A 23,285-nucleotide genomic window follows, 5' to 3' on the forward strand; every position below is an offset into this window, starting at 1 on the left:
CTTCCAACCGAGAGAGTAGGGCCGGCGGATTTGCAGGTTTGCGGAAGCCGGAAGGATGGGAGGAAGAGACTGTAGAGCCGGCGGATTAAACGGGTGGAGATTGGAGAAGGAGAACGGGTTCGGTGGGGACTCTGGGGACTGGGGAGTTGAGAGAAATTTTTTTTTTATTAAACGGGTTAAACGGGTCGGGTCGGGTTACCCGTTTAATTAACAGGTCAGGTTCAGATTGTAATTTTCTGACCTGTTTAATAAACAGGTCGGGTTCAGGTTTATGATTTTTTGACCTGACCTGCATCTGACCCGACCCATTTATGCCCGACCCGACCCGATTGCCACCCCTAGGCCCGACACAGAAAGTATGGGGGTGTGCCGACCCGTGCTGCTAAGCAACCGGTCTGGGCTCCGGTTTCGGCACAACAGACCTTGTGTTAGAGGAAGTACGGATTGTTGTGACCCCCTATCTTATCAAAAATTTTTACTATTTTAAATAAGTTGATGAATAATTTTTTCACTTTGACTGTTACTTCTCTCTCTTTCTCTCCCCTACTCCCCACCCCCTCCCCTCTTCTCTCTCTCATCTTTCTTAAAGATCTAGCAAGGCTTGAGCCGAGAGTGGTGAAGATGGAGTCTTTGAAGCAACTATTAGTGATTTTATCATTATTATAATTTGTATTTGTGGATGGGTGACTCAAGCACACTTGCCAAGGGCCAATTCAAGTCCTTCTGTGAGGTAGTGCTTATGGCCTAAGGCTATGGTTCTCATAGTATATATATTTTAATATGTTTTGCATTTGTCTGAACCTTGTCGGTTTTCTCAAGATTAATAACTGATTTTGTATTATCTTGGACTTCCAAATGCTTTATGCTACACATATAAGGTTTATCTAGATGTTTATAAGCTCTACTCTTTCAGATGATAATACTACCATTTTAAAATCCACCTATCCTATGATGATGCTTGCATCAAGGATGAACTAAGCCATGAGCATTTGGACTCTGTATCTTCATCCTTTTACAGTGGCTAATGTTTCTCTACTGCATGCTTATGATAATCAAAAAACACTGCTTTTGCTTGGAGTAGCTTTGACAACAGGTGGACCTTCTTGCAGGAATTATGAATGTACAACCCAAATTATATTCGACGACCATATATAGTAGTGTTAAACAAGATTGACCTTCCAGAGGTGCATTCTAGTTCCATGCTCCAATAAAATTCATGCTCTTATACAAAGCTGTATCTATGTTTTTCACCTTCTCCTTGGTTAATGATCCTTTGTTGTATTTTGCTCAACAAGATAAGTAAGACTTGACCATGGGGCTTATAAAAATATTTTCAGTCTAAAATAATACATCCATCACTTTTATAATAGGCTCGAGATAAGCTGCCATCATTGGTACAAGAAGTCCCCAAGATTGGATGTAGAGAGGCACCTAACTTAGAAATGAGGCAGGAATTATCTACTGAAAGTAAAGATGTGCACATACTTTCCTCAGGAGCTAGTAAGGAAGAGTCAAACGACAAGGGGATAGAGGATTATCCAAGACCTCTTGCAGTTGTGGGTGCTAGTGTTTTGTAAGATGCTGTCCCAGTATAATCTTTATTCTGCATTTTCTTTAAATATAATTACTCTCTTTTCTTCCTTTATTTCCCTTTCTTTTATGCTAGGCATAGTTACATTGACATCCAAAATAATAAGACTAAAATGCTTGTTACATTTCAGAAGTATGATTCTGTCATTAATGATCAATTGGATCCATAAATATCACCATTAAACACAATTTCTTTTGTCATACTTTCCTAACGAACTTTTAGTCACTTCTCCGGATTCTTTTTTTTTATATAATAAGAGAAAACTTCAGCTCGGCATAAGAAGTGGAACTATAGTTTATAATAGAATATTCAACCTTTTTGGATGTTTCTTATTGTTATCGATGTTTAATAGGGAGATACACCACCAGACACCTCTGTTACCCTAGAAGAGTAGCTTAATGAGGATTGTTCGACTTTTGGAAGCTCGGTTGTGTAAATTTTCAATTTATAGTAGAAATTGAAGAAATATAGAGAGTTTTAATGATATTACATCCACAGGAAGATAATCTATCATTATTCCATTGGCTTAATTATCCTATATTTATAGTGCCTTCACATATTGTTTAGAACTTTAGATAGAATAGTTGGCTTGCACCAAATCTCAATCCTTGTTGCCAGCAACGCATGTATAGTAGAATTCCTTGAAGGCAGGCTCCCACAGGCCACAACTTTAAAGACTATTATGCAGATGCCCAAGCGACCGATTGTAACAACATTGGGTCAAAAGGTCCAAGATCAACAATTTTTCTCAGCGGCTAACACCAGATTGATGATGCTGATCTGATATGAACTAATCCTACCTGCGAACCTGTTATCATGGCTTGATCGAAATCTCATCTTGGATCTGAACCTAGAATGAGGTGTTGGGAAGTTTCTATATGAGGTGTTTCACTAAGAATTTGATTTTAATGTGTTCCTTGCATCATCAACTTGCAGCGGTTGAGAACTAAAAGCAACCTGGACTAAGGATGTAGCACACCTGAGGACAGCTGTTCACAGGGCACAAAACAAATTCAAAATAAACAAGACCAAGAGTGCGGAACCTATAACAGATCTATGAGAAATGCTCTTTTTGCGGCACATAGACTTGAAAATAATAGGGGCTCAAGAGTGATGCCTAGTTATTACACGAGGCATCGGGCACTGCACAATTGCAAGTTGTGTGTGTTTCTATGCATTTAACAAGAGTATATGCATGTCTGTGTTCTCAAGATTATGTTCATTATCTTACGAGAGTATGCATTTTTTTGTTGGGAACCCTAGTGGTCGCATGCATATATTTTTTAAAAATTTTACAGCGGAAGCATAATTAAACTATTTAATTCCTATGCATGCTAGAGATCATATCTCTACAACAAAAATAGATCCAGGACTTTAAACATTTATCCTAAACAAGTATGCATGATTCTATGTCTAACATGTAGTCATGCAGAATTTCAGCAACCTAGTTGATTTCTAATTCTAATTTCTAATGAGATCAGATCTAATACCTTTTTGCTTTGAGGACTTTGATGATGCCTTGATCACCTTATGTAGCGGCACACGTGTCCGACCTCTATGGATAGTCCATGCGAAGCTCTAGGAAGATCTTCCTCCGCGGGAGTGCCAGCTCGCGCAAAGGTGCTGCAGTGGCTGAACTTTTCTCCCTCGAAGCACTCAACTTTTGATTCTTCTTCGAGAGGATGAAGGATGGAGATGAAAGAGGAGGAGAGAGGGCGGCTGGCTCTCAAATTTTTTTCAGAATTTAGAACCCTTTCTGAAGACCATATTTTTTATATCCTAGGCGTGGGGGTCTTTTTATAACCAAAAGACCCCCCACGCCTCACACCCATTTTAGCCAACGAATTTGGCTGATAAAATTTCCAAAAAATTCTGGTGAACTGGCAGCTAAGAGGTGAACAAATTCTCTTTTAATTTTGCGCCATGAATCCCTAAAAATCGAGGGTTCATGTGCTCCAAAGTTCAGCCGCACGCCACCCTGCTTGATGCGCCATGCAGTCCTTACAAATTAGGAATTTTATTCCAATCTCTTTAGGAAGATTTGAGGCGCCATATTTTTCTGGAAAATAGCCCCACGCCTCCTCTTTCCTCACGCCAAAAATTGGCCAAAAATAAAGAGGATAGGCGCCACTAATTTTAGGGATAAGGATGAGGTGTCTTTCTTCTCCAAGAAAGAAAGATAGGGTCCTAAAATTTAGGGATTCTTCTTATCAATTTCTGAATTTTTGAACTTAGAATCCTTATCAAATAAGGACTTTTAATAGGCTCGGGTCAAGCCCAATCCAATTTGGTCAAGTCCGATTAATTGGGTCGAACCTAATCAACTCGGATCGAACCCAATCCAATTAGGTCAAACCCTAATGTAGCCCAAATTAAATTTTATTCAATTTGGCTTAACCTAAGCTCAATCATTCAATCAATTGAGTTCATTAGAAATCTAATTGCTAATTAATCCTTCAATAATTCAATAATTATTTTACTGCAACTTTTGCTTAGGGTAATTTGTCAATCGAATTGACCAATGTACCCCTGGACGATTCTTAATCGTCAATCAGCCATTTGATCAACCTAGAAACTTCTATATGTGTGACCCCATAGGTTCGAACCTAAGCCGGTAGCACAAGAACAACTTTCTGTACTAATCGAAGTGATCATTTAGCAATGGTACTCGACGTCCGAATAGGCCGAATAATTGCAAAGTAATATTTTGGAATTCTTGGACTATGGTTACCGTATAATTAATCCCTATGACTCTAAATGCCTAGGATGACTTCAGAGTTCTGTCAACTCTTTAATCAGTGCATCCAAAATGTGTTTCAACTTTACAAATCCTGTGACTCCTCACAAGGATTACCCTGGCCAAGGTTTTGCTAAATTGAACACGAGGGCATTATCTTCTGTCACCAGGAGGGATCAATTTCATCTTGACTCATGTACCGACTTCGCAAGTACTTGACTGCACCCAGTAGCCTTCCGTCACTGAATTAGAAATTCAGATAGTTCGGTACTAAAGTACAGTGAGTTGCTTGCAAGTCACCGTGGTAATCTCAGGTTTGAGGAATACTTATACCCATATCCACCCAGAACATCTCTTAACAGCAGAGCATTTCGGAATTGGTCACGTTCAGTAAAGTATACTCCTATACTTCACCTGTGTGACATATCGTGTCTCTACACTCCTTGGTTAAGAGGACAACCAACGTATATGGTACACAATGATCTATTCTTAATAATGCTATTGTCCTAGTGATAGCATATCGTTTAATCGCGAATTAGTTTAAGGACTTGTAGATAAATCCTCCTTTATCGTTTAATAGAGTCCTAAGGACTTCATTACATTACTTGAGTTCACGAAGATGCAAAATATGTAATGAAATATTGCCAAATAACTTTTATTAATTTTATTAATTCATATACAATTCAATCATCAACAGGCTGACGATTGTCTTTCAGAACACAATTTCCAACAACTCCCACTTGAACTAAAGCCAATCGGTACAGTATCGTATATCCATCTTTGACTTGTAATCGTTGAACTTTTTGGTGCCGAGGTCTTTATTAAATGGGTCGGCCAGATTTTTCTTTCCGTCGCTCTTCTGAAGATCTATATCACCTCGTTCTACTATCTCTCGAACAAGATGATATCGTCGCAGAATGTGCTTGGTCCGCTGATGTGATTTTGGTTCCTTCGTTTGAGCAATGGCTCCAGTGCTATCACAGAATAGTGGAACTAGACCATCCATGGAGGGTGCCACTCCAAGCTCGGTGATAAACTTTCGCATCCATACAGCTTTCTTGGCGGCATCGGATGCAGCAATGTACTCTGCCTCGCACACTGAATCAACCATAGTATGCTGCTTGGAACTTTTCTAACAGACAGTACCACCTTTCAGGGTAAAGATGTAACTCGACACACTTTTGCTGTCATCCTGATCTGACTGAAAACTGGAATCAGTATATCCTACTAATTTCAAGTCAGTATCCCCATAGACAAGCCACTGGTCCTTAGTATTTCTTAAATACTTAAGAATGGTTTTTATAACCTTCCAGTGGTTGCTACCTGGATCAGACTGGTATCTACTCATTATTCTTAGTGAGTATCCCACATCTGGTCTGGTACATGTCATTGCGTACATAATAGATACCACTGCTGAAGCATATGGAATTCTATTCATAGTCTCTCTTTCTTAAGAAGTTGTCGGGCAATCTTTTTTAGAGAGCTGAATTCCATGACCCATTGGAAGATAGCCTTTCTTGGAATTCATCATGCTGAACCTTTTCAGCGCGGTATCTATGTACGTGGATTGGGACAATCCAAGCAACTTTTTAGATTTATCTCTATAGATCTTCATCTCTAGGATGTAGGATGCTTCTCCCAAATCCTTCATGAAGAATTGTGATGATAGCCAAACCATTATTCCTTGTAATGCAGGGATGTCATTCCCGATTAAGAGAATGGCATCCACATACAAAACAAGAAATACAATCACTGAACCGTTAGCCCATTTATATATGCAAGGTTCTTCTTCATTCTTAATTAAGCCATACGTTCTGATCACTTTATCAAAACGTATGTTCCAACTCCGAGAAGCTTGCTTTAACCCTGACTTTTATTGCAGGAAATTCGACTGGGCAGCCGCCCCGGATACCTACTGGAGTCGCTTTCAGTGGTGTTGATCCCCATTCTTATATGGATCTCTGAAGCTTGCACACTTTTGATTCATCTGCGGATGTAAAACTTTCAGGTTGTATCATATACAGTTCTTCCAAATCTCCATTTAAGAAGGCGGTTTTCACATCTATCTGCCAGATTTCGTAACCAAAATGTGCTGCTATCGCAACCATAATCTGAATAGATTTGAGCATTGTCATGAGAGAAAATGTTTCGTCATAGTGAATACCATAACATTGACGATATTCCTTGGCAACCAGACGGGCTTTGTAGGTCTCCACCTTTCCGTCTGCGCTCCTTTTTCTTTTGAAAATCCATTTGCACCCTATGGATTTTATTCCTTCGGGTGGGTCAACCAATGTCCATACATTATTGACCTCCATGGATTCCATTTCGGAATTTATGGCTTCCAGCCATTTTTCAGAGTCGTACCTCTGCATTGCATCCATATAGATGATCGGATCCTCATCATTTTCATCAAGCTCAACAGGATCCCCATTCCGGACCAAGAAACTGTAGTATCTGTCCGGCTGACATGGTACTCTACTAGATCGCCTTAAGGATGCTTCTATAATGGGTTATGGGCTTGATCTAATCAAATCTGGTTCTAATGGTTCAGTGGGTGGTGTCGGTTCTTCTACATGTTGAATTTCTTCAAGTTCAACATTAGAGCCATTAGTTTCTTCTCTAAGAAATTTCTTCTCCAAGAAGATAGCTCTATTGCTGACGAACAACTTTTGTTCTTCAGCAAGGTAGAAATACTAACCCTTAGTTTCTTTTGGATAGCCGATAAAGAAACATCTATCAGACCTAGCTTCAAGTTTGTCTGCTTTCAAACGTTTGACATAGGCCGGACACCTCCCAAACCCTAAGGTGAGTGAACACCGGTTTACGCCCTGTCCACATCTCATATGGTGTTTTAGTTACAGACTTACTCGGAACTTTATTAAGAATATAGGAAGCTGTTTCGAGCGCATATCCCCAGAAGGATATTGGCAAACTAGCGTACCCCATCATGGATCGAACCATGTCTAACAAGGTTCGATTTCTCCTTTCTGACACTCCATTATATTGAGGTGTACCAGGAGGAGTCCACTGAGAGAGGATTCCATTCTCTCCTAGATATGTCATAAACTCACTGGTGAGGTATTCACCTCCTCGGTCTGACCGAAGAGTTTTAATACTCTTTCCAGTTTGTTTCTCTACTTCATTATGAAATAGTTTGAATATTTCAAACGATTTAGACTTATGTCTCATAAGATAGACATACCCATACCTAGATAGGTCGTCTGTAAACGTAATGAAATAAGAATATTCTTCTCTGGCTTTTGTGCTCATTGGCCCACATACATCAGAATGTACAAGGCTCAATATATCATTGGCTCGTTCATCTTTTTTAGTAAAAGGTGACTTGGTCATCTTTCCAAAAAGATAAGATGCGCAGGTGGTCAATGATTTACAATCATTAACATTGAGGATACCCTTTTGAGCTAACCTGTTTATCCTTTTCTTATTAATGTGACCTAGCCTACAATGCCAAAGGTAGACATCAGAGATACTATCTATTCTAGGGCGCTTACTTGACGTGTACATTACATTAACAGATTGCGATAGTATGTAAATGCCATTACTCAATTGTCCATTCATTATAGTAACACCATTCATAATGATATCACAAGAACTCTTCTTTATTGAAATTTCAAAACTATTCTTGGCCAAAAGGCCTACAGAAATAACATTCATTAAAAAAGTCGGACAAAAGTGACAATCACTCAAGACAATTACATGAGAATTGAAAACTAATTTGAGAGTTCCTAAAGCTAGAACTGGAACTGATCTTCCATCTCCAATGTTCAGGAATCTTTTGCTGTCTCCAAATCTCTCACTGACCTGAGGTCCCTGAATGAATTGCAAATGTTAAACGGACTTCTAGTATCCAATACCTAGGTCGAATTATCACCAACAGAGAAATTACAAGGTGTTATCATATAAGTACCTTGATCTGCAACTGATTGCACTTTTCTCTTGCTCGGTCTGTTCGGATCAAGAGAGGCAATGTACTGAGGACAGTTCCTCTTCCAGTGCCCCTGCTTTTTGCAGTAGAAGCATTCTGCCTGACTTTGGTCAGTTTTCTTCTTGGGCTGACTCTGCTGAGATTGCTTAGCACGCTGCACCTTATTTTTGTTTTTATTTTTCTTCCTCCCATTCTTAAAGGGACGACGCCCTCCCGATGATCCTCCCACCACATGCATCGACTCCTTTTGGAGCTAATGGTCCCTCTCAAAGGTCTGCAGTAAGCCCAGCAATCCGTGGTAATTAAAAGGGCGGTAAGATGTAGGTAGGGAATTCAAAATCGCATCCTTTCCCAACTGATCGTGCAGGGAAAACCCGAGCATGTTCAAGCGCTCAATCAACTCGATCATATATAGTACATGATCAGTAACTGAGGCCCTATCCTTCATTCGGGCGCTGAAAATGGCACAACTAGTCTTGTGCCTTTCAACATCATCGGGAACGCCAAAAGACTCGTTCAACATTTGAAGCATGTTTTCTGGCTGAGCGTTCTCGAACCTGTGACTGAACTCGTCGTTCATAGCAGCCAGCATAATGCAACGAACCGTGGTTTGGTCATTGAGCCACTTCAAGTAAGTGTCTCGGACCGCTCCGCGTGCATTCGGAGCAGGCTGCTCTGGTGCCGGATCTGTCAGAATGTACAGAATCCGTTCGTGCTCTAAAACAATTTTTAGCTTTCTATGCCAGTTATTAAAGTTGGGTCCTGTCAGCTTGTCGCTATCTAATAGGGATCGGAGCGATAAATTTGTGGCCATTTCTGCATAAAGAAAAATCATGAGCCTTATTAGTATATGAATGAATTAAGCCTAAAGACTTGGACTTTAGTCTAGAGGTTCCTCCACTATTTTATACAAATTGTTAACCTACATTCAATTTGAAGAATTACCCTAATCCTTTAGTGGGCACTAGAATCCACATGATCGTATATGGGTCTGAGTGTGGCTCGGCTAACCCATGTGCATCAATGGGTAGGTTCTTAACCAATTGTTTCATCTAAACAATTTATAGTGTTAATTTTGCCCCAGGCACCTCTTCAGCAGGTGTGTTGCGCCTCCACTGAAAGTCCTGGTTAGGTCCAACCATTAACATGACAGAATTCAATGTAACTCACTAACAAATAGCCAGGTCCGAGTGTGGCTCGGCTAACCTGATTACCTATCAGAGAGCACAATTGAATCATCATATTATGGATGATAATTCCAATGGCTGATAAGCACCAGGCGTGTGGCGCCTCCAATGATTATCGAACGTTTGGATCCATTATCATTCAACTTAATGGGAGGCTTTGAACTAGTTATCTCTATAACTATTTCATTTTAAGGACCTAATAATTTTAGAGGATTTGATTTAATAGAGAGAAGAGAAGAGAAGAACCGGTTAATCTTGATCCTCCCACTGACTTCTCCAAGTCAGATTAAAAAGAAACTAGATTCAATCCAGTTCTTAGGCACCTAAATCAGTCACACTGATTTTTCTTACAGGCATGGGTCAACTCAAATCATTAAGTGATCTAATTAAAAATGATTGACCAAGTCGGCCAAGTAAGTGAGATCGGTGGGAGGGATATGCTATTAACTCGACAAAGACGAATCAGTGCGAGTAGCTTCCAATTAAAAACCACCGATCAAAACTGCCAAACTTACCTTAAACACCGACTGTTTAATCAATTTTGATTTTGACCATCCTAATAATTCGGGCTCAACCATTGAGCCTCATTCAAGTTCCATTTGGTCTAATCAAAGACTTGGACTTGATCAAGTACAACTATTGTATTTGATTGAGTATCCTTGACCTAATCTAATTACTACTTAGTTAGATTTGATCAATTACTTCAATTAGTCCATCTTTGATTTTAACCCTAGGTCTAACCCAATTCACTAAAACTTGATTTGAGCTAACCCAAATACCCCCAAGATTTATGCAATGTCAATTAGATTTCAATTCACAATTCTAAATCACTTAATTCTCAATTAAGTGTAGGTTTATGAAAAATTTCAGATCATTGCATAGGTCTTGAATCACATGTTAATTACAAACTTTTAGTTCTTAAAACTTTTTTTCATATCTGAGTTTGTCAATTAAACATGCTTATTTCAGATTTAATTCATGTTTAAATCTTATTTGATTTATGTTCATACATCATATATACAAACTAACATGAATTTAATCTAAACAACATGCATCATATGTATCTGATTTTCAGATCTGATTTATTATGTAAAAACAGTAATTAAATCAATCATAAATCTCTTTTAGATCTAATCTAAACATATCTATGATTTCAGATTTAATTACAAAGATTAAAACCACTTTTAATCTTCTTTTCGTGGTTCATCTTCAAGGATTGGATCACAGTGGCACCCCTACATGCCATAAGAGATCTCATTGAATGGGAAAAGAGGATTATGAACCCTTCTTTCTCCTATGACCGGGCGGTTAGGTAATCATTCCAATCGGATTACTTGACTACTAGGATTAGAAAACTTGTTTTAGGCATAAATGTTTAAACTACTTTGAACCTATAGCTCTGATACCACTGTTGGAAGCCCTAGTGGTCGCATGCATATATTTTTTAAAAATTTTACAGCGGAAGCATGAATTAAACTATTTAATTCCTATGTATGCTAGAGATTATATCTTTACAACAAAAATAGATCCAGGACTTTAAACATTTATCTTAAACAAGTATGCATGATTCTATGTCTAACATATAGTCATGCAGAATTTCAGCAACCTAGTTGATTTCTAATCCTAATTTCTAATGAGATCAGATCTAATACCTTTTTGCTTTGAGGACTTTGATCATGCTTGATCACCTTATATAGCCGCACACGCGTCCGGCCTCTACGAATAGTCCACGCGAAGCTCTAGGAAGTAGACTTGGGCACTGGGCCGGGCCGCCCATGGCCCGGCACGGCCCGGCACGAAGCGGGCCGTGCCTGGCACGGCCCGCTTGCTATAGTACCGGGCCGTGCCTGGCACGGCCCATTCAAGGGGGCCGTGCTGGGTCACGGTTTTCTGGCCCGCGGGCCGAGCCCGGCACGGCCCATTAGGGCCCGGGCTGGCACGGCCCGCTTCTTGGCTCGCGGGCCAGCCCGGCACGGCCCATAAGGGCCTGGGCCGGGCACGTCCCGCGAGCCAGGCACGGCCCGTCTCCATTAAAATAAATGCTTCATAAATTTTTTTTAATAAATTAATAAATATTGAAAACTAAGGATTTATTAATATAAAGCCACCTTAATGGTGGGGGGTTTGGCATAGACCCCTACCAGTTTATTAATTTAAATCAAAATGGTACATGAAGGGAGGTTTGGACCTTGGTCTGACCTCCAGAATACAATAAGAAAGGAGAAAAAATAGAGATGACTCACTTTAACAATTAAAAAAATAAAAATGTACAATTATAAAAAATTAAGAAATCTTACTAATCATCAGTGATTCAGTGAATCAGTATTCACTCTTCAGTAGTGTTTGTATCATCACCATCAGAGGATGTTGTATTATGTCCACCTTTATCTTGAAGTCTTGCCTCAGCATCCAACCAATCTTTGAAGCAGAGAAGCATCTCAACCGTTTCGCCTGTTATCCTACTTCACTTTTCGTCAAGAACACGCCGACCTGCACTAAAAGCAGATTCCGATGCTACCGTGGACATCGGCACAGCTAAAATATCGCGTGCAATTGCAGACATAACAGGATATTGATTTTTAACACTCTTCCACCAAGATAATACATCTAGACTCTCTATTTGATTTTCATCATATGCAGACTGAAGATCATTTCGTAAATAAAATTCTAGTTCACTACTTAAAGATGAAGAAGATGAAGATAAACTTGAAGCATGTGTGTGTTTTCTCTGTGCAATGAATAAAAAAATAGATGATGAACGAGAACTACTAGAAGAAGAAATAGAGCTTTGTACGGAGAATCTAGATCCACGAATTTTTTCATCATATATAGCATAAATATCATAAAGAAGTTGTTTTACCTCAATTTTAGCAGGTTCAGGATCTTGAATCATATTTTCACAGTATGCATCAAGTAAAATTAGCACGCCATTCAATTTAACTCTTGGATCAAATACAGCAGCTAAGTTATGCATAGGACATATCTTGTCCCAATACTCATTCCATTTAGATTCCATTTGTTCAATATTAGGCATTAAAACATCATCATATCTATGTTCTGCAAATTTTTGACTAATTATATATGCTTGTTGTAAAAATGAACATGAAGTTGGATAATAAATACCAGAAAGAACATTGGTAGCATTATAAAAACTAAGCAAAAAATCTTCCAAAATTTTTTCTTTATTCCAATCAGTTTCAGTCAATGTAAAGCCTAATCCACGATCATTATACTTAATAAGTTTTTATATGGGTATGCATCATGTATCATGCTATATGTTGAGTTCCAACGAGTAATTACATCAAGTTTAAATTTTTTAAAACGTTTACCATGATTTATACATAGTTCCTTAAATTCTTGAAGTCTTGATCTTGAAGCATGAATAAAAGAAACTGCATATCTAATTTTTGAAATCACATCTTGAATCATGCCCATGCCAGCTTGAACAGAAAGATTTAAGATATGACATGCACATCTAATATGCAATAAATTTTTATTTAACATGGGATGCAATGAGTCCTTTAATAATGTAACAGCAGAATTATTATTAGATGCATTATCAAAAGTAATAGACATAATTTTATCATTAATATTATATGAACATGCAGTTTGATAAATGACATTTGAAATTTGTTGCCCAGAATGTGGAAAATCAAAAGCACGAAAAGCAAGAATACGTTTATTTAATTGCCAATCATTATCAATATAATGAGCAGTAATGACAATAAAACAATTATTACCTACAGATGCTGACCAAATATCAGAAGTTAATGAAATTTTTACATTTAAAGTAGAGAGTGTTTCAATTAAACTTTGTCTCATTGCTAAAAAGTTAGTCATAGCTACTATTCTAAATGTACGCCTACTAGTTCTTTTGTAAGCAGGTTGTAGGTTTAATTGAACATATTCTTCAAAATTAAAAGATTCACATAAACTAAAAGGTAATTCATCCTTAACTATCCATTTTACAAGTGCTTTTCTTTGATTTTCTTGATTATATGCAAAATTACCTACAAGTAATCCCCCTTGTATATTAAGGGTACTTTGAGTTTGAGCATGAGAATCATGCATCCTATGACTCTCTTGATGTCTTTTTAAATGGCCTGTTCCCCCACTACTACTACAACTATAAAGTTTGGCACATTTTTTACATTTTGCTTTTCAGACTCCATCAACCATAACTCTATCAAATTCATTCCATACAGCACTAGTCCTCTTACGAGAAAAGGTTTGATCTTCACTCGGTTCACTAGTTCTAGAGGAACTAGGAACATGGGGTTGGGGATTAGTTTCTTCTCCCTCAGAAACAGGAGGAATGCCAAAATGACTTTCCTCAAAAGATGACATATCTAAATTGATGAATTCAAAAAATAAAAACTAACCACAAGGAGGAATTGAGTAGAGGGTCGGAGGGCAGAGGCAGAGCCGAGATTCTGAGCTTCCTCTTGTGCTCTCAACAGGAGTGACCTTCTCTTCTCAACAGAAACCTCCTCTTGTGTAGCACTTGAACACTTGCTAAATGCAAACTAAAAATTAAATTGCTAGAAGAGCACTTTAGAAAAGAGAAATAATAGTAGTAGAGAAGGAGAGAATAGTTGGTTTGGTGTGGTGAGAATGAGGGAGAAAAGGGGTATTTATAGGAGTCCAAATTTTTTTTCCCAAAATACCCCTCAATTTAGCCGTTTTTGGACTGTTGGGAGGGGCATTTTTGGAAAATTCCCAAAATAGCCGTTGGAAACGGCTATTTTCTCCCTCCCTCTCCAGACGGGCCGTGCCTGGCACGGCCCGTCTCGTGCCGTGCCTGGCACGGCCCGTCTCGTGCCGTGCCGGGCCCGGCCCGCCAATCGACGGGCCTGGGGCCGGGCCGGGCTTCGGTTTTCTGCTGAGCGGGCCGTGCCCGGCACGGCCCGCTAACGAAGCGGGCCGGGCCAGGCACGGCCCGTTTAGACCCGTGGCCCGGTGGGCCTGGGTCGGCCCGGCCCGGCACGGCCCGATGCCCAAGTCTACTAGGAAGATCTTCCTCCGCGAGAGTGCTAGCTTGCGCAGAGGTACTGCAGTGGCTGAACTTTTCTCCCTCTAAGCACTTAACTTTTGATTCTTCTTCGAGAGGATGAAGGATGGAGATGAAGGAGGAGAGAGGGCAGCTGGCTCTCAAAATTTTTCCAGAATTTAGAACCCTTTCTAAAGAGCATTTTTTTTAAAACCTAGGTGTGGGGGTCTTTTTATAATCAAAATTCCCCCCACGCCTCACACCTATTTTAGCCAACAAATTTGGCTGATAAAATTTTCAAAAAATTCTGGTGAACCAGCAACTAAGAGGTGAACAAATCCTTTTTTAATTTTGCACCATGAATCCCTAAAAGTCAGGGGGTTCATGCGCCCCAAAGTTCAGCCGCACGCCACCCTACTTGATGCGCCATGCAGTCCCTACAAATTAGGGATTTTATTCCATTCTCTTTAGGAAGATTTGAGACGCCATATTTTTCTAAAAAATAACCCCACGCCTCCTCTTTCCTCGCGCCAAAAATTGGCCAAAAATAAAGAGGATAGGCGCCACTAATTTTAGGGATAAGAATGAGGTATCTTTCTTCTCCAAGAAAGAAAGCTAGGGTCCTAAAATTTAGGAATTCTTCTTCTTATCAATTTCTGAATTTTTAAACTTAGAATCCTTATCAAATAAGGACTTTTAATAGGCTCGGGTCAAGCCCAATCCAATTTGGTCAAGTCCGATTAATTGGGTTGACCCTAGTCAACTCGGATCGAACCCAATCCAATTAGGTCAAACCCTGATGTAGCCCAAATTGAATTTTATTCAATTTGTCTTAACCTAAGCTCAATCATTCAATCAATTGAGTTCATTAGCAATCTAATTGCTAATTAATCCTTCAATAATTCAATAATTATTTTACTGCAACTTTTGATTAAGGTAATTTGTCAATCGAATTGATCGATGTACCCCTGGATGATTCTTAATCGTCGACCAGCCATTTGATTAACCTAGAAACTTCTATGTGTGTGACCCCATAGGTTTGAATCTAAGCCGGTAGCACAAGAACGACTTTCTGTACTAATCGAAGTGACCATTTAGCAATGGTACTCGACGTCCGGATAGGCCGAATAATTGCAAAGCAATATTTTGGAATTCTTGGACTATAGTTACTGTATAATTAATCCCTATGACTCTAAATGCCTAGGATGACTTAAGAGTTCTATCAACTCTTTAATCAGTGCATCTAAAATGTGTTTCAACTTTACAAATCCTGTGACTCCTTACAAGGATTATCCTAGCCAAGATTTTGCTAAATTGAACACAAGGGCATTATCTTCTGTCACCAGGAGGGGTCAATTTCATCTTGACTCATGCACCGACTTCGCAAGTACTTGACTGCACCCAGTAGCCTTCCATCACTGAATTAGAAATTTAGATAGTACGATACCAAAGTACGGTGAGTTGCTTGCAAATCACCGTGGTGATCTCAGGTTTGAGGGATACTTATATCCATATCCACTCAGAACATCTCTTGACAGCAGAGCATTCCGGAACTGGTCACGTTCAGTGAAGTGTACTTCTATACTTCCCCTGTGTGACATATCAGTGTCTCTACACTCCTTGGTTAAGAGGACAACCAACGTATATGGCACACAACGATCTATTCTTGATAATGCTATTGTCCTAGTGATAACATATCGTTTGGTCGCGAATTAGTTTAAGGACTCGTAGATAAATCCTCCTTTATCGTTTAATAGAGTCCTAAGGACTTCATTACATTACTTGAGTTCACGAAGATGCAAAATATGTAATGAAACATTGCCAAATAACTTTTATTAATTTTATTAATTCATATACAATTCAATCATCAACAGGCTGACGATTGTCTTTCAGGACACAATTCCCAACAACTCCCACTTGGACTAAAGCCAATCAGTACAGTATCGTATACCCATCTTTGACATGTAATCGTGAACTCTTTGGTGCCGAGGTCTTTAGTAAATAGGTCGGCTAGATTTTTCTTTCCATCGATCTTCTGAAGATCCATATCACCTCGTTCTACTATCTCTCGAAGAAGATGATATCGTTACAGAATGTGCTTGGTCTGTTGATGTGATTTTGGTTCCTTCGCTTGAGCAATGGCTCCAGTGCTATCACAGAATAGTGGAACTGGACCATCAATGAAGGGTGTCACTCCAAGCTCGGTGATGAACTTTCGCATCCATACAGCTTTCTTGGCGGCATCGGATGCAGCAATATACTCTGTCTCGCACACTGAATCAGCCACAGTATGTTGCTTGGAACTTTTCCAACAGACAGCACCACCTTTCAGGGTAAAGATGTAACCCGACACACTTTTGTTGTCATCTTGATCTGACTGAAAACTGGAATCAGTGTATCTTACTAATTTCAAGTCAGTATCCCCATATTGGTGCCACTCTATTACTGTGTTGGTATGGTATAGGGACAGTTCGACAATATCAAATGTCAGTATCTCTCCTGTACCATGTACCAATATCGAACTGGTACGGTACAGTACGCCCCGTACCATCCGGTTTAGTATGGTACGGCAAATCTTGGTTTAAAGCTTCTCTGTTGTAATGTCATAATTCTTCTTTTCTGGCTGGTTCTACCCATTGTGGCTATTATGTCATAATGTTGTAATTTTGTTGCTTGTTGCAGAAAACTCATTGGCATTGATGAAATGCTGAGGGAGTTAAGGGCAGCCCTAAGGAAATGCCAATATTTAGAAAAGGCACTACAAACAAAAAAAGCGCAAGAAAATCATCGCTTAATTGCCGATACCTATGAGCAAAAGAAACCCAAATTGCCTACATTGTAAGTAGCCATCAGCTCATGCTGTCGTGTGTACATATTTCTTTGAGCAAAGTCCTGTGTACATTTTATTAAAGAAAGGGAGTATATATTAAGCAACTTGTTGACTGATGGCTGCATTTTACCATAGAGGGTCAGGACTTTGTACAAAGGCTTGGAATACTCTAAGAGGAGTATTAATAAGATTTAATGCTTCCAAAAAGGGTGGCGTTTTTGGGTTTTATACTTGTTTTCTGTTGGTTGTCATGTACTCTGTTGTATTATATGGTATTTATGTTAATTGACATTTGTTGTTGTTAAACCTGTTGCTGTTGCACCTACTGTTGCATCTGGATCATACCAACTAAAGTCTGCATAACCTGGCCTAAGCTCGGTTCTTGTTGTCCTGTCTGAGTATCACTAGCAGGATTGACGACTCTCCTGCCGAGAGGTGTTACCAACTTGTTGGAGTGTGCTGCCATTTTGCGGGTTTGGTGCCTTAGCAGTAGCTCTAAGAGTAGTCTTTCTCATCCGATGTGGAGGCATCCTGACCTATATCTATCAGATAGCAGCATACCAATAATAAGCTTGCTAGTTAATTATAAGTCTATAGAATGGCTTGTTATAATCATCATAAACTAACGTCCCCATGTTCCTAGTGTCTACACACCTACACTCATGTCATGTCAGATTTTCTTGTCTTTGAATTTATCCACTTATGCTCTGATACCACTTAAGTTGTCACGCCCCCGGCCCGAGATCGCGAGCCGGAGGTCGCGCCAACCGCCGCACACCCGTAGGAAACTCTCCCTACGAGCATGCAAGGCATCTTAACCAAATATCTCAATTATATAAATCTAAAATAATTCAACTAAATAAATGCAATCTATCAGATAGCATCATGCCAATAATAAGCTTACTAGTTAATTATAAGTCTATAGAATGGCTTGTCATAATCATCATAAACTAACGTCCCCATGTTCCTAGTGTCTACACACCTACACTCATGTCATGTCAGATTTTCTTGTCTTTGAATTTATCCACTTATGCTCTGATACCACTTAAGTTGTCACGCCCCCGGCCCGAAATCGCGAGCCGGAGGTCGCGCCAACCGCCGCACACCCGTAGGAAACTCTCCCTACGAGCATGCAAGGCATCTTAACCAAATATCTCAATTATATAAATCTAAAATAATTCAACTAAATAAATGCAATCTTATTCCATGGACTAATTCAAGTCATAAAGTCTCACAGTTCTAAATACGCAGCGGAACAATAATTTACCAACATGCAAAACTTAGTTCTTAAAATAACAAAATCTTATAATGTCTAACAATGATAATAAATGTCCAAGATAACAGTTCAACTTCAATAACCCTAATCTAAGATAGCTTGCGCCACAATCATTCTAGTCTCTCTCCCATTTTGTAAAACCCTGGATCGAGCTAATTCTTCGAATTTGTAAAAACAGTAGAAAATCGTATAATGAGCTAGACAGCCCAGTAAGTAATAAATACCTTAACTAGACAATTCATATAATAACATAAAATATAAATATAAATTATGACCGATCAGCATAATGACAATCAATTTCTTTTCAAACACAAATCCATTGAAATTCTTATCTTTTAAATATCTATATACATAATCATAAATCTGATTCGAAACAAATCACATTCAACTCAATAGCCTTTAACTACGACCACACTTATACCCTGTGAAGGGGCTAGAAACAGAACCACTTATACCCTGCGGAGTGGGCCAGAATACCGAACTTATATCCTGCGGAGTGGGCCAGAATACCGCACTTACATCCTGCGGAGTGGGCCAGAATACCACACTTATACCCTGTGGTAGGGCCAGAATTGCCAATGCATAACCCCCAATTAACAGGGTCCAGAACATAGTCAGGCTGAGAGTTTCAAATCTTATGCACATCAAAATTCTTTTTATAGCATAATAGATATATCATAATCTGATCTAAATATGCATATACGATGTAAGGATAGTAAATATAGCAATAGTCCGAAAAATATTATTCCAATTCACATATCTATTTTCCATTCAAATCATCATCTCGTAAAATTCATAAATCACATATAAATTTATTAATAATTTATTCGATGCAAAAATAATATTATATAAATGAAGAGTCTAGAAAAGGTAGTTCATTACTTATCTTGAACACGATCCACAACAAATCCAATTAATCTCACAAATCCCTTGCAAAACCTAATATCCAAAAATCATATTCTTCTTTTAAAATTCATCACAATATGTATAAAACTTAAATTTTAATGTTCCCCCATGGCCGATCCTGCAGAAGTGCCTAGCATCCCGAGTTCAGGTTCATACTCGTAAACCACCCCCTCCTTTTATTTTCTTTTTCTTTTTCTTTTTTTTTCCTTCTTTTCTTTTTCTTTTTCCTTCCTCTCCCGACTCCTCTCTTCTCCTTTGTCGAAATAGGGGGCCCGTGTCCCCCCCTTCTTCTTCTTCTTCCCTCCTCGGTCGAGCCCAAGGGCGGCCGCGGTGGCCGGCCTTGACGACGGCAGGAGGCGGGGTAAACCCGACCACCCCAGGCGGCTGGCGGTGACGAACATGGCCGACGGCAAGTATTCTCGGGCCGAACAGAGCTCCTATTTTTTGGACCGAATTTTCGATGATTGGCCGGCTCAAAAACCACAATAAATCATGGCTAAACATTACGGAAGGAAGAGAGGAAAGTTAGGAGCCCTTACCTCAGCCCCGACGAAGATCCGATGGCTCTCTCTCCGGCGGCAATGGAGGTAGAGGAAGACCACTCGTGCCAAAGAAAAAACAGATTTTTAATGGCTCTCTCCCTCTCTCTCGGCCGACAGCCCAACGAAGAACCCCCAACCAGTTGGGTGTGGCGGCTCTGCTTGGGATGGCTTCAAAGGAGGAGGAAGAAGCCTTAAAAATAACCAGACGTTCCCGGCTTCTTCGGGATGAATTTCTCCCCTTCATTACGCCCCCTCACGTGCGATGCATGTGAGGCCGAAAGTTTGGGGCTAAGCTGGTCAAGTGGATCGGGCTCAGTTCCAGGGTCTCACACATTGTGTCACACTTCTGTTAACTTTAGGTAGCTCTGCTTCAAGCCATTTGTATTGAGGAGTGTATTTACCTGAATAATACAAAAAAAAAGCATTAAATAACTATAGTAGAAGAAATGGCTTGGTCATAGACCTGCACTCTTTAGTTTATTGATCAGTTATGACTTAATACCATTGTTCAGATGAAATGCAGAGCACTAACAGGGATCCCCCTTCCCCCTAATAACATAAAATGTAAATACAGAAGAAATGGCTTGGCCATAGATCCCCCCTCCCCCCACCAACAATAAAAATATATATATAAATAAAATATAAATACATATAAATAAATAATAATGAATAAATGAAGAGGTAAAAAAGACTAAGCAGAACATATTTAACCATTATATTATATTACAATTCAAAATATGATATTCCACATAAGATCAATAAACATAAAAGTATTCTATAAAATATTACTTCCGAGTTACACATTTATTTTCATTCAAAATATAGTTAAAAAAATTTATAAATCACATATAAAGTGATTTACAATTTTTTTGATGTTAAAAATAATATTATTTAAATAAAGAATCCAAGAAATATTATTACTTACTTTGTGAATATATAGACAAATTCAGATAATTTCTAAAAATTTTACCTCAAAAATCTCGATATATAGACTAGAGCATCATACCCCTTGTTAGACTTCTGCTTGTCCAGAAGATTGCATGCCGATATTGAACTAGGTCCAATAAAAAGAAAAGGCACAGCAAACTGTAGAAAAATAGGAGGAAAAGTTGAAGGAAAAGACTATCCTGACTGTTCTCTCTGCTGGGGCCCCCTCCCGTCCTAATCCTTTTGCCGCCGCAAGGCTGGCTAATCGTACCATGGCTGATTAGGAGGTGGTGTGCAGATAATAACTAAATCCCAGAGTCAGAGGTGTTTTGCTTGCTAGAAACTTAGCTTCTACTTTGCAACAGACCAAAGCCGCATTTCACATAAGAAATAAGAGCATTCAGAAAATAAGGATAAATAGGTTATAATAATATTTCCCATCGCTCTTTCAAGTCTTTCTGAAATTTATTCTCGAAACCAATTTACTCTCCCACTTTGAATATTTCAAAGGAATGATCTTTTTCCCTCTTATCTAAGTATGCTTACCAACCCTACAAGCTTAAGCTAATAGAAAACGATCAATAACATACCCAAGGGTTAATCATTAAGAGAACCAATGTGATGTTGAGAAAATTTATAAAGTCAGATAACAATAGGGTAGTTTTACAAAGGGTGTTTACTAATTGAAGGTTTTTGGCATTCGATAGATCTTCCTATGGATTTTTTTAGGTTGTCTTGGGAATTGATGTGGTATTCCCAGTATAGGATGAGGAGAAGATACAATTTATTGTTGCTCTTATGAATAGTTTGAAAGGTTGGATACTTGCAGGGTTTTATAATGGCAAAGATGGTTTCTAGATTAAAGATTTTTGCTTTTCCAATAGAGATTTTAGGCTATATTAAAGGTCATTTTACTTATTATATATGATATCATCTGATCCAATCGGGGAGAAGGAAGATTTTTTTCAACCTGCTCAACTTAAATCTCTTAAAAGAAAATTAGAAGAAGATGGAAGAATTGCGAAAGTAGGGCTTAAGTCCTTTTTTCTCTCATTGATGATGAAAAAATTGACGTATATAGCCTCTATTTATAATGGTGAGGTCCGCCCTTATACAATTTGGGTTGGATTCCTCTGCCTAATCCTAGTAAAACTCTCTTTCCTCAAATAGACATCATTTGTAGAAATCTTCTAAAAAGAGCTAAAATTCTTGAAGTGGTAGATGCCGACTTTTACATCTATTTTGCCTTCTATCGCTCTGCCTGATTTTTATATTATAGAGAGCTACGCCCGGTCAAAATCTTATCCGAAAAAGAAAATTTCGATTTGACCGGCCCATTTCAAGCCCCAAATAATGAACTTTGGGCTTGATCGCTATGGGCGCCGGCGTGGCGTCACGTTGTAGATCTCGAAAAACTGCCCAATTAAAAAAAAAAAAAAGAACATCCCAATCAGACGTCGTATGACCAAGTTATGGTCTCCGAAAATTTTGGTCTTCCACTTGGTTTTCCAATGTGGTGGATCTTGCTCCTGGACCTTGTCAAGTCTTGCTCGTAGTGGCCAAAGTAATTCGCATTAATTTGGAGATCCTCCTGAGTCATCATCCAATAACGATCAGGAGAAATACTATCTATTTTTGCTTCGGCAGTAGTGTATGTTTGTGATATATCATTTGCTGCCACAGTGACCAAAATAAACTAGTAGTTGATCTCCAGAGTTCTGTCCCTCCAGAAATGTAAAAGAGCATCTTTTATGTTAGACATGCCAGACAGCACACTAATAGGTTAATTCAAGTCGATCAACTATGTAAGTCCATGCTCCTACATATCTGACATGACTTGGAGTATGGGTTTTCCTACTCACTTATCTATAATCAAACATTATTTCTAGGTCAGTTATTGTCACGCCCCCGCCTGCGCGGGGCACGTGAGGCACCTAGTGCCCACGTGGGGGCCACATAAGGGGGGGAACACGGGGCTCCTCTGCCAGATATTGTCCGGTTCTGGGGCTTCACACAAGTGTCCTTCACCCCTCTCCGGTTTTGTTTTCCTCCTAAAATGCGTTTGCAGAATTTGGAGACACCCGCCTTATATGTCCAGGCTCTGGAACGAGTCTTTCCGATATGGGACTATTGGGCCTCACACCCTTCCCACCATCGGACAAAAGCTGTCCTCGGCTCTGATACCAAATGTCACGTCTCCGCCTGCGCGGGGCACGTGAGGCACCAGTGCCCACGTGGGGGCCACATGAGGGGGGACCGCGGGACTCCTCCGGTGTGAGGCCCAATAGTCCCACATCGGAAAGAGTCATTCCGGAGCCTGGGCATATGAGGCGGGTGTTTCCAAATCCTG

General features: G+C 39.4%; 1 protein-coding gene across 50 annotated transcripts in view; it reads left to right on the top strand.

Moving 5' to 3' along the window:
• LOC103697938 (nuclear transcription factor Y subunit C-9-like) overlaps positions 1 to 23,285 on the top strand; it is a 42,465-nt gene that overhangs the window by 17,214 nt on the left and 1,966 nt on the right. For 25 of the 50 annotated variants that reach the window (XR_016413080.1, XR_016413097.1, XR_016413100.1 and 22 more), the window contains 2 exons: positions 343 to 1,184; positions 1,371 to 1,573. The exons of 8 other annotated variants lie outside the window; for them this stretch is intronic. Coding sequence is in view for 1 of the 42 variants with exons in the window: in XM_089930586.1 (XP_089786712.1) it covers positions 1,371 to 1,573 (203 nt within the window). In the remaining 41 variants the exon portion in view is untranslated. The remainder of the gene's footprint in view (positions 1 to 342; positions 1,185 to 1,370; positions 1,574 to 23,285) is intronic. 17 more of the 50 variants (XR_016413101.1, XR_016413067.1, XR_016413071.1 and 14 more) reach the window with 4 other exon arrangements.

The sequence above is a fragment of the Phoenix dactylifera genome, chromosome 1 (genome assembly GCF_051530095.1).
Source record: "Phoenix dactylifera cultivar Ajwa chromosome 1, Ajwa_hap1_PhDact_Kaust_v1.1, whole genome shotgun sequence".
In the NCBI taxonomy this organism is placed as follows: Eukaryota; Viridiplantae; Streptophyta; class Magnoliopsida; order Arecales; family Arecaceae; genus Phoenix; species Phoenix dactylifera.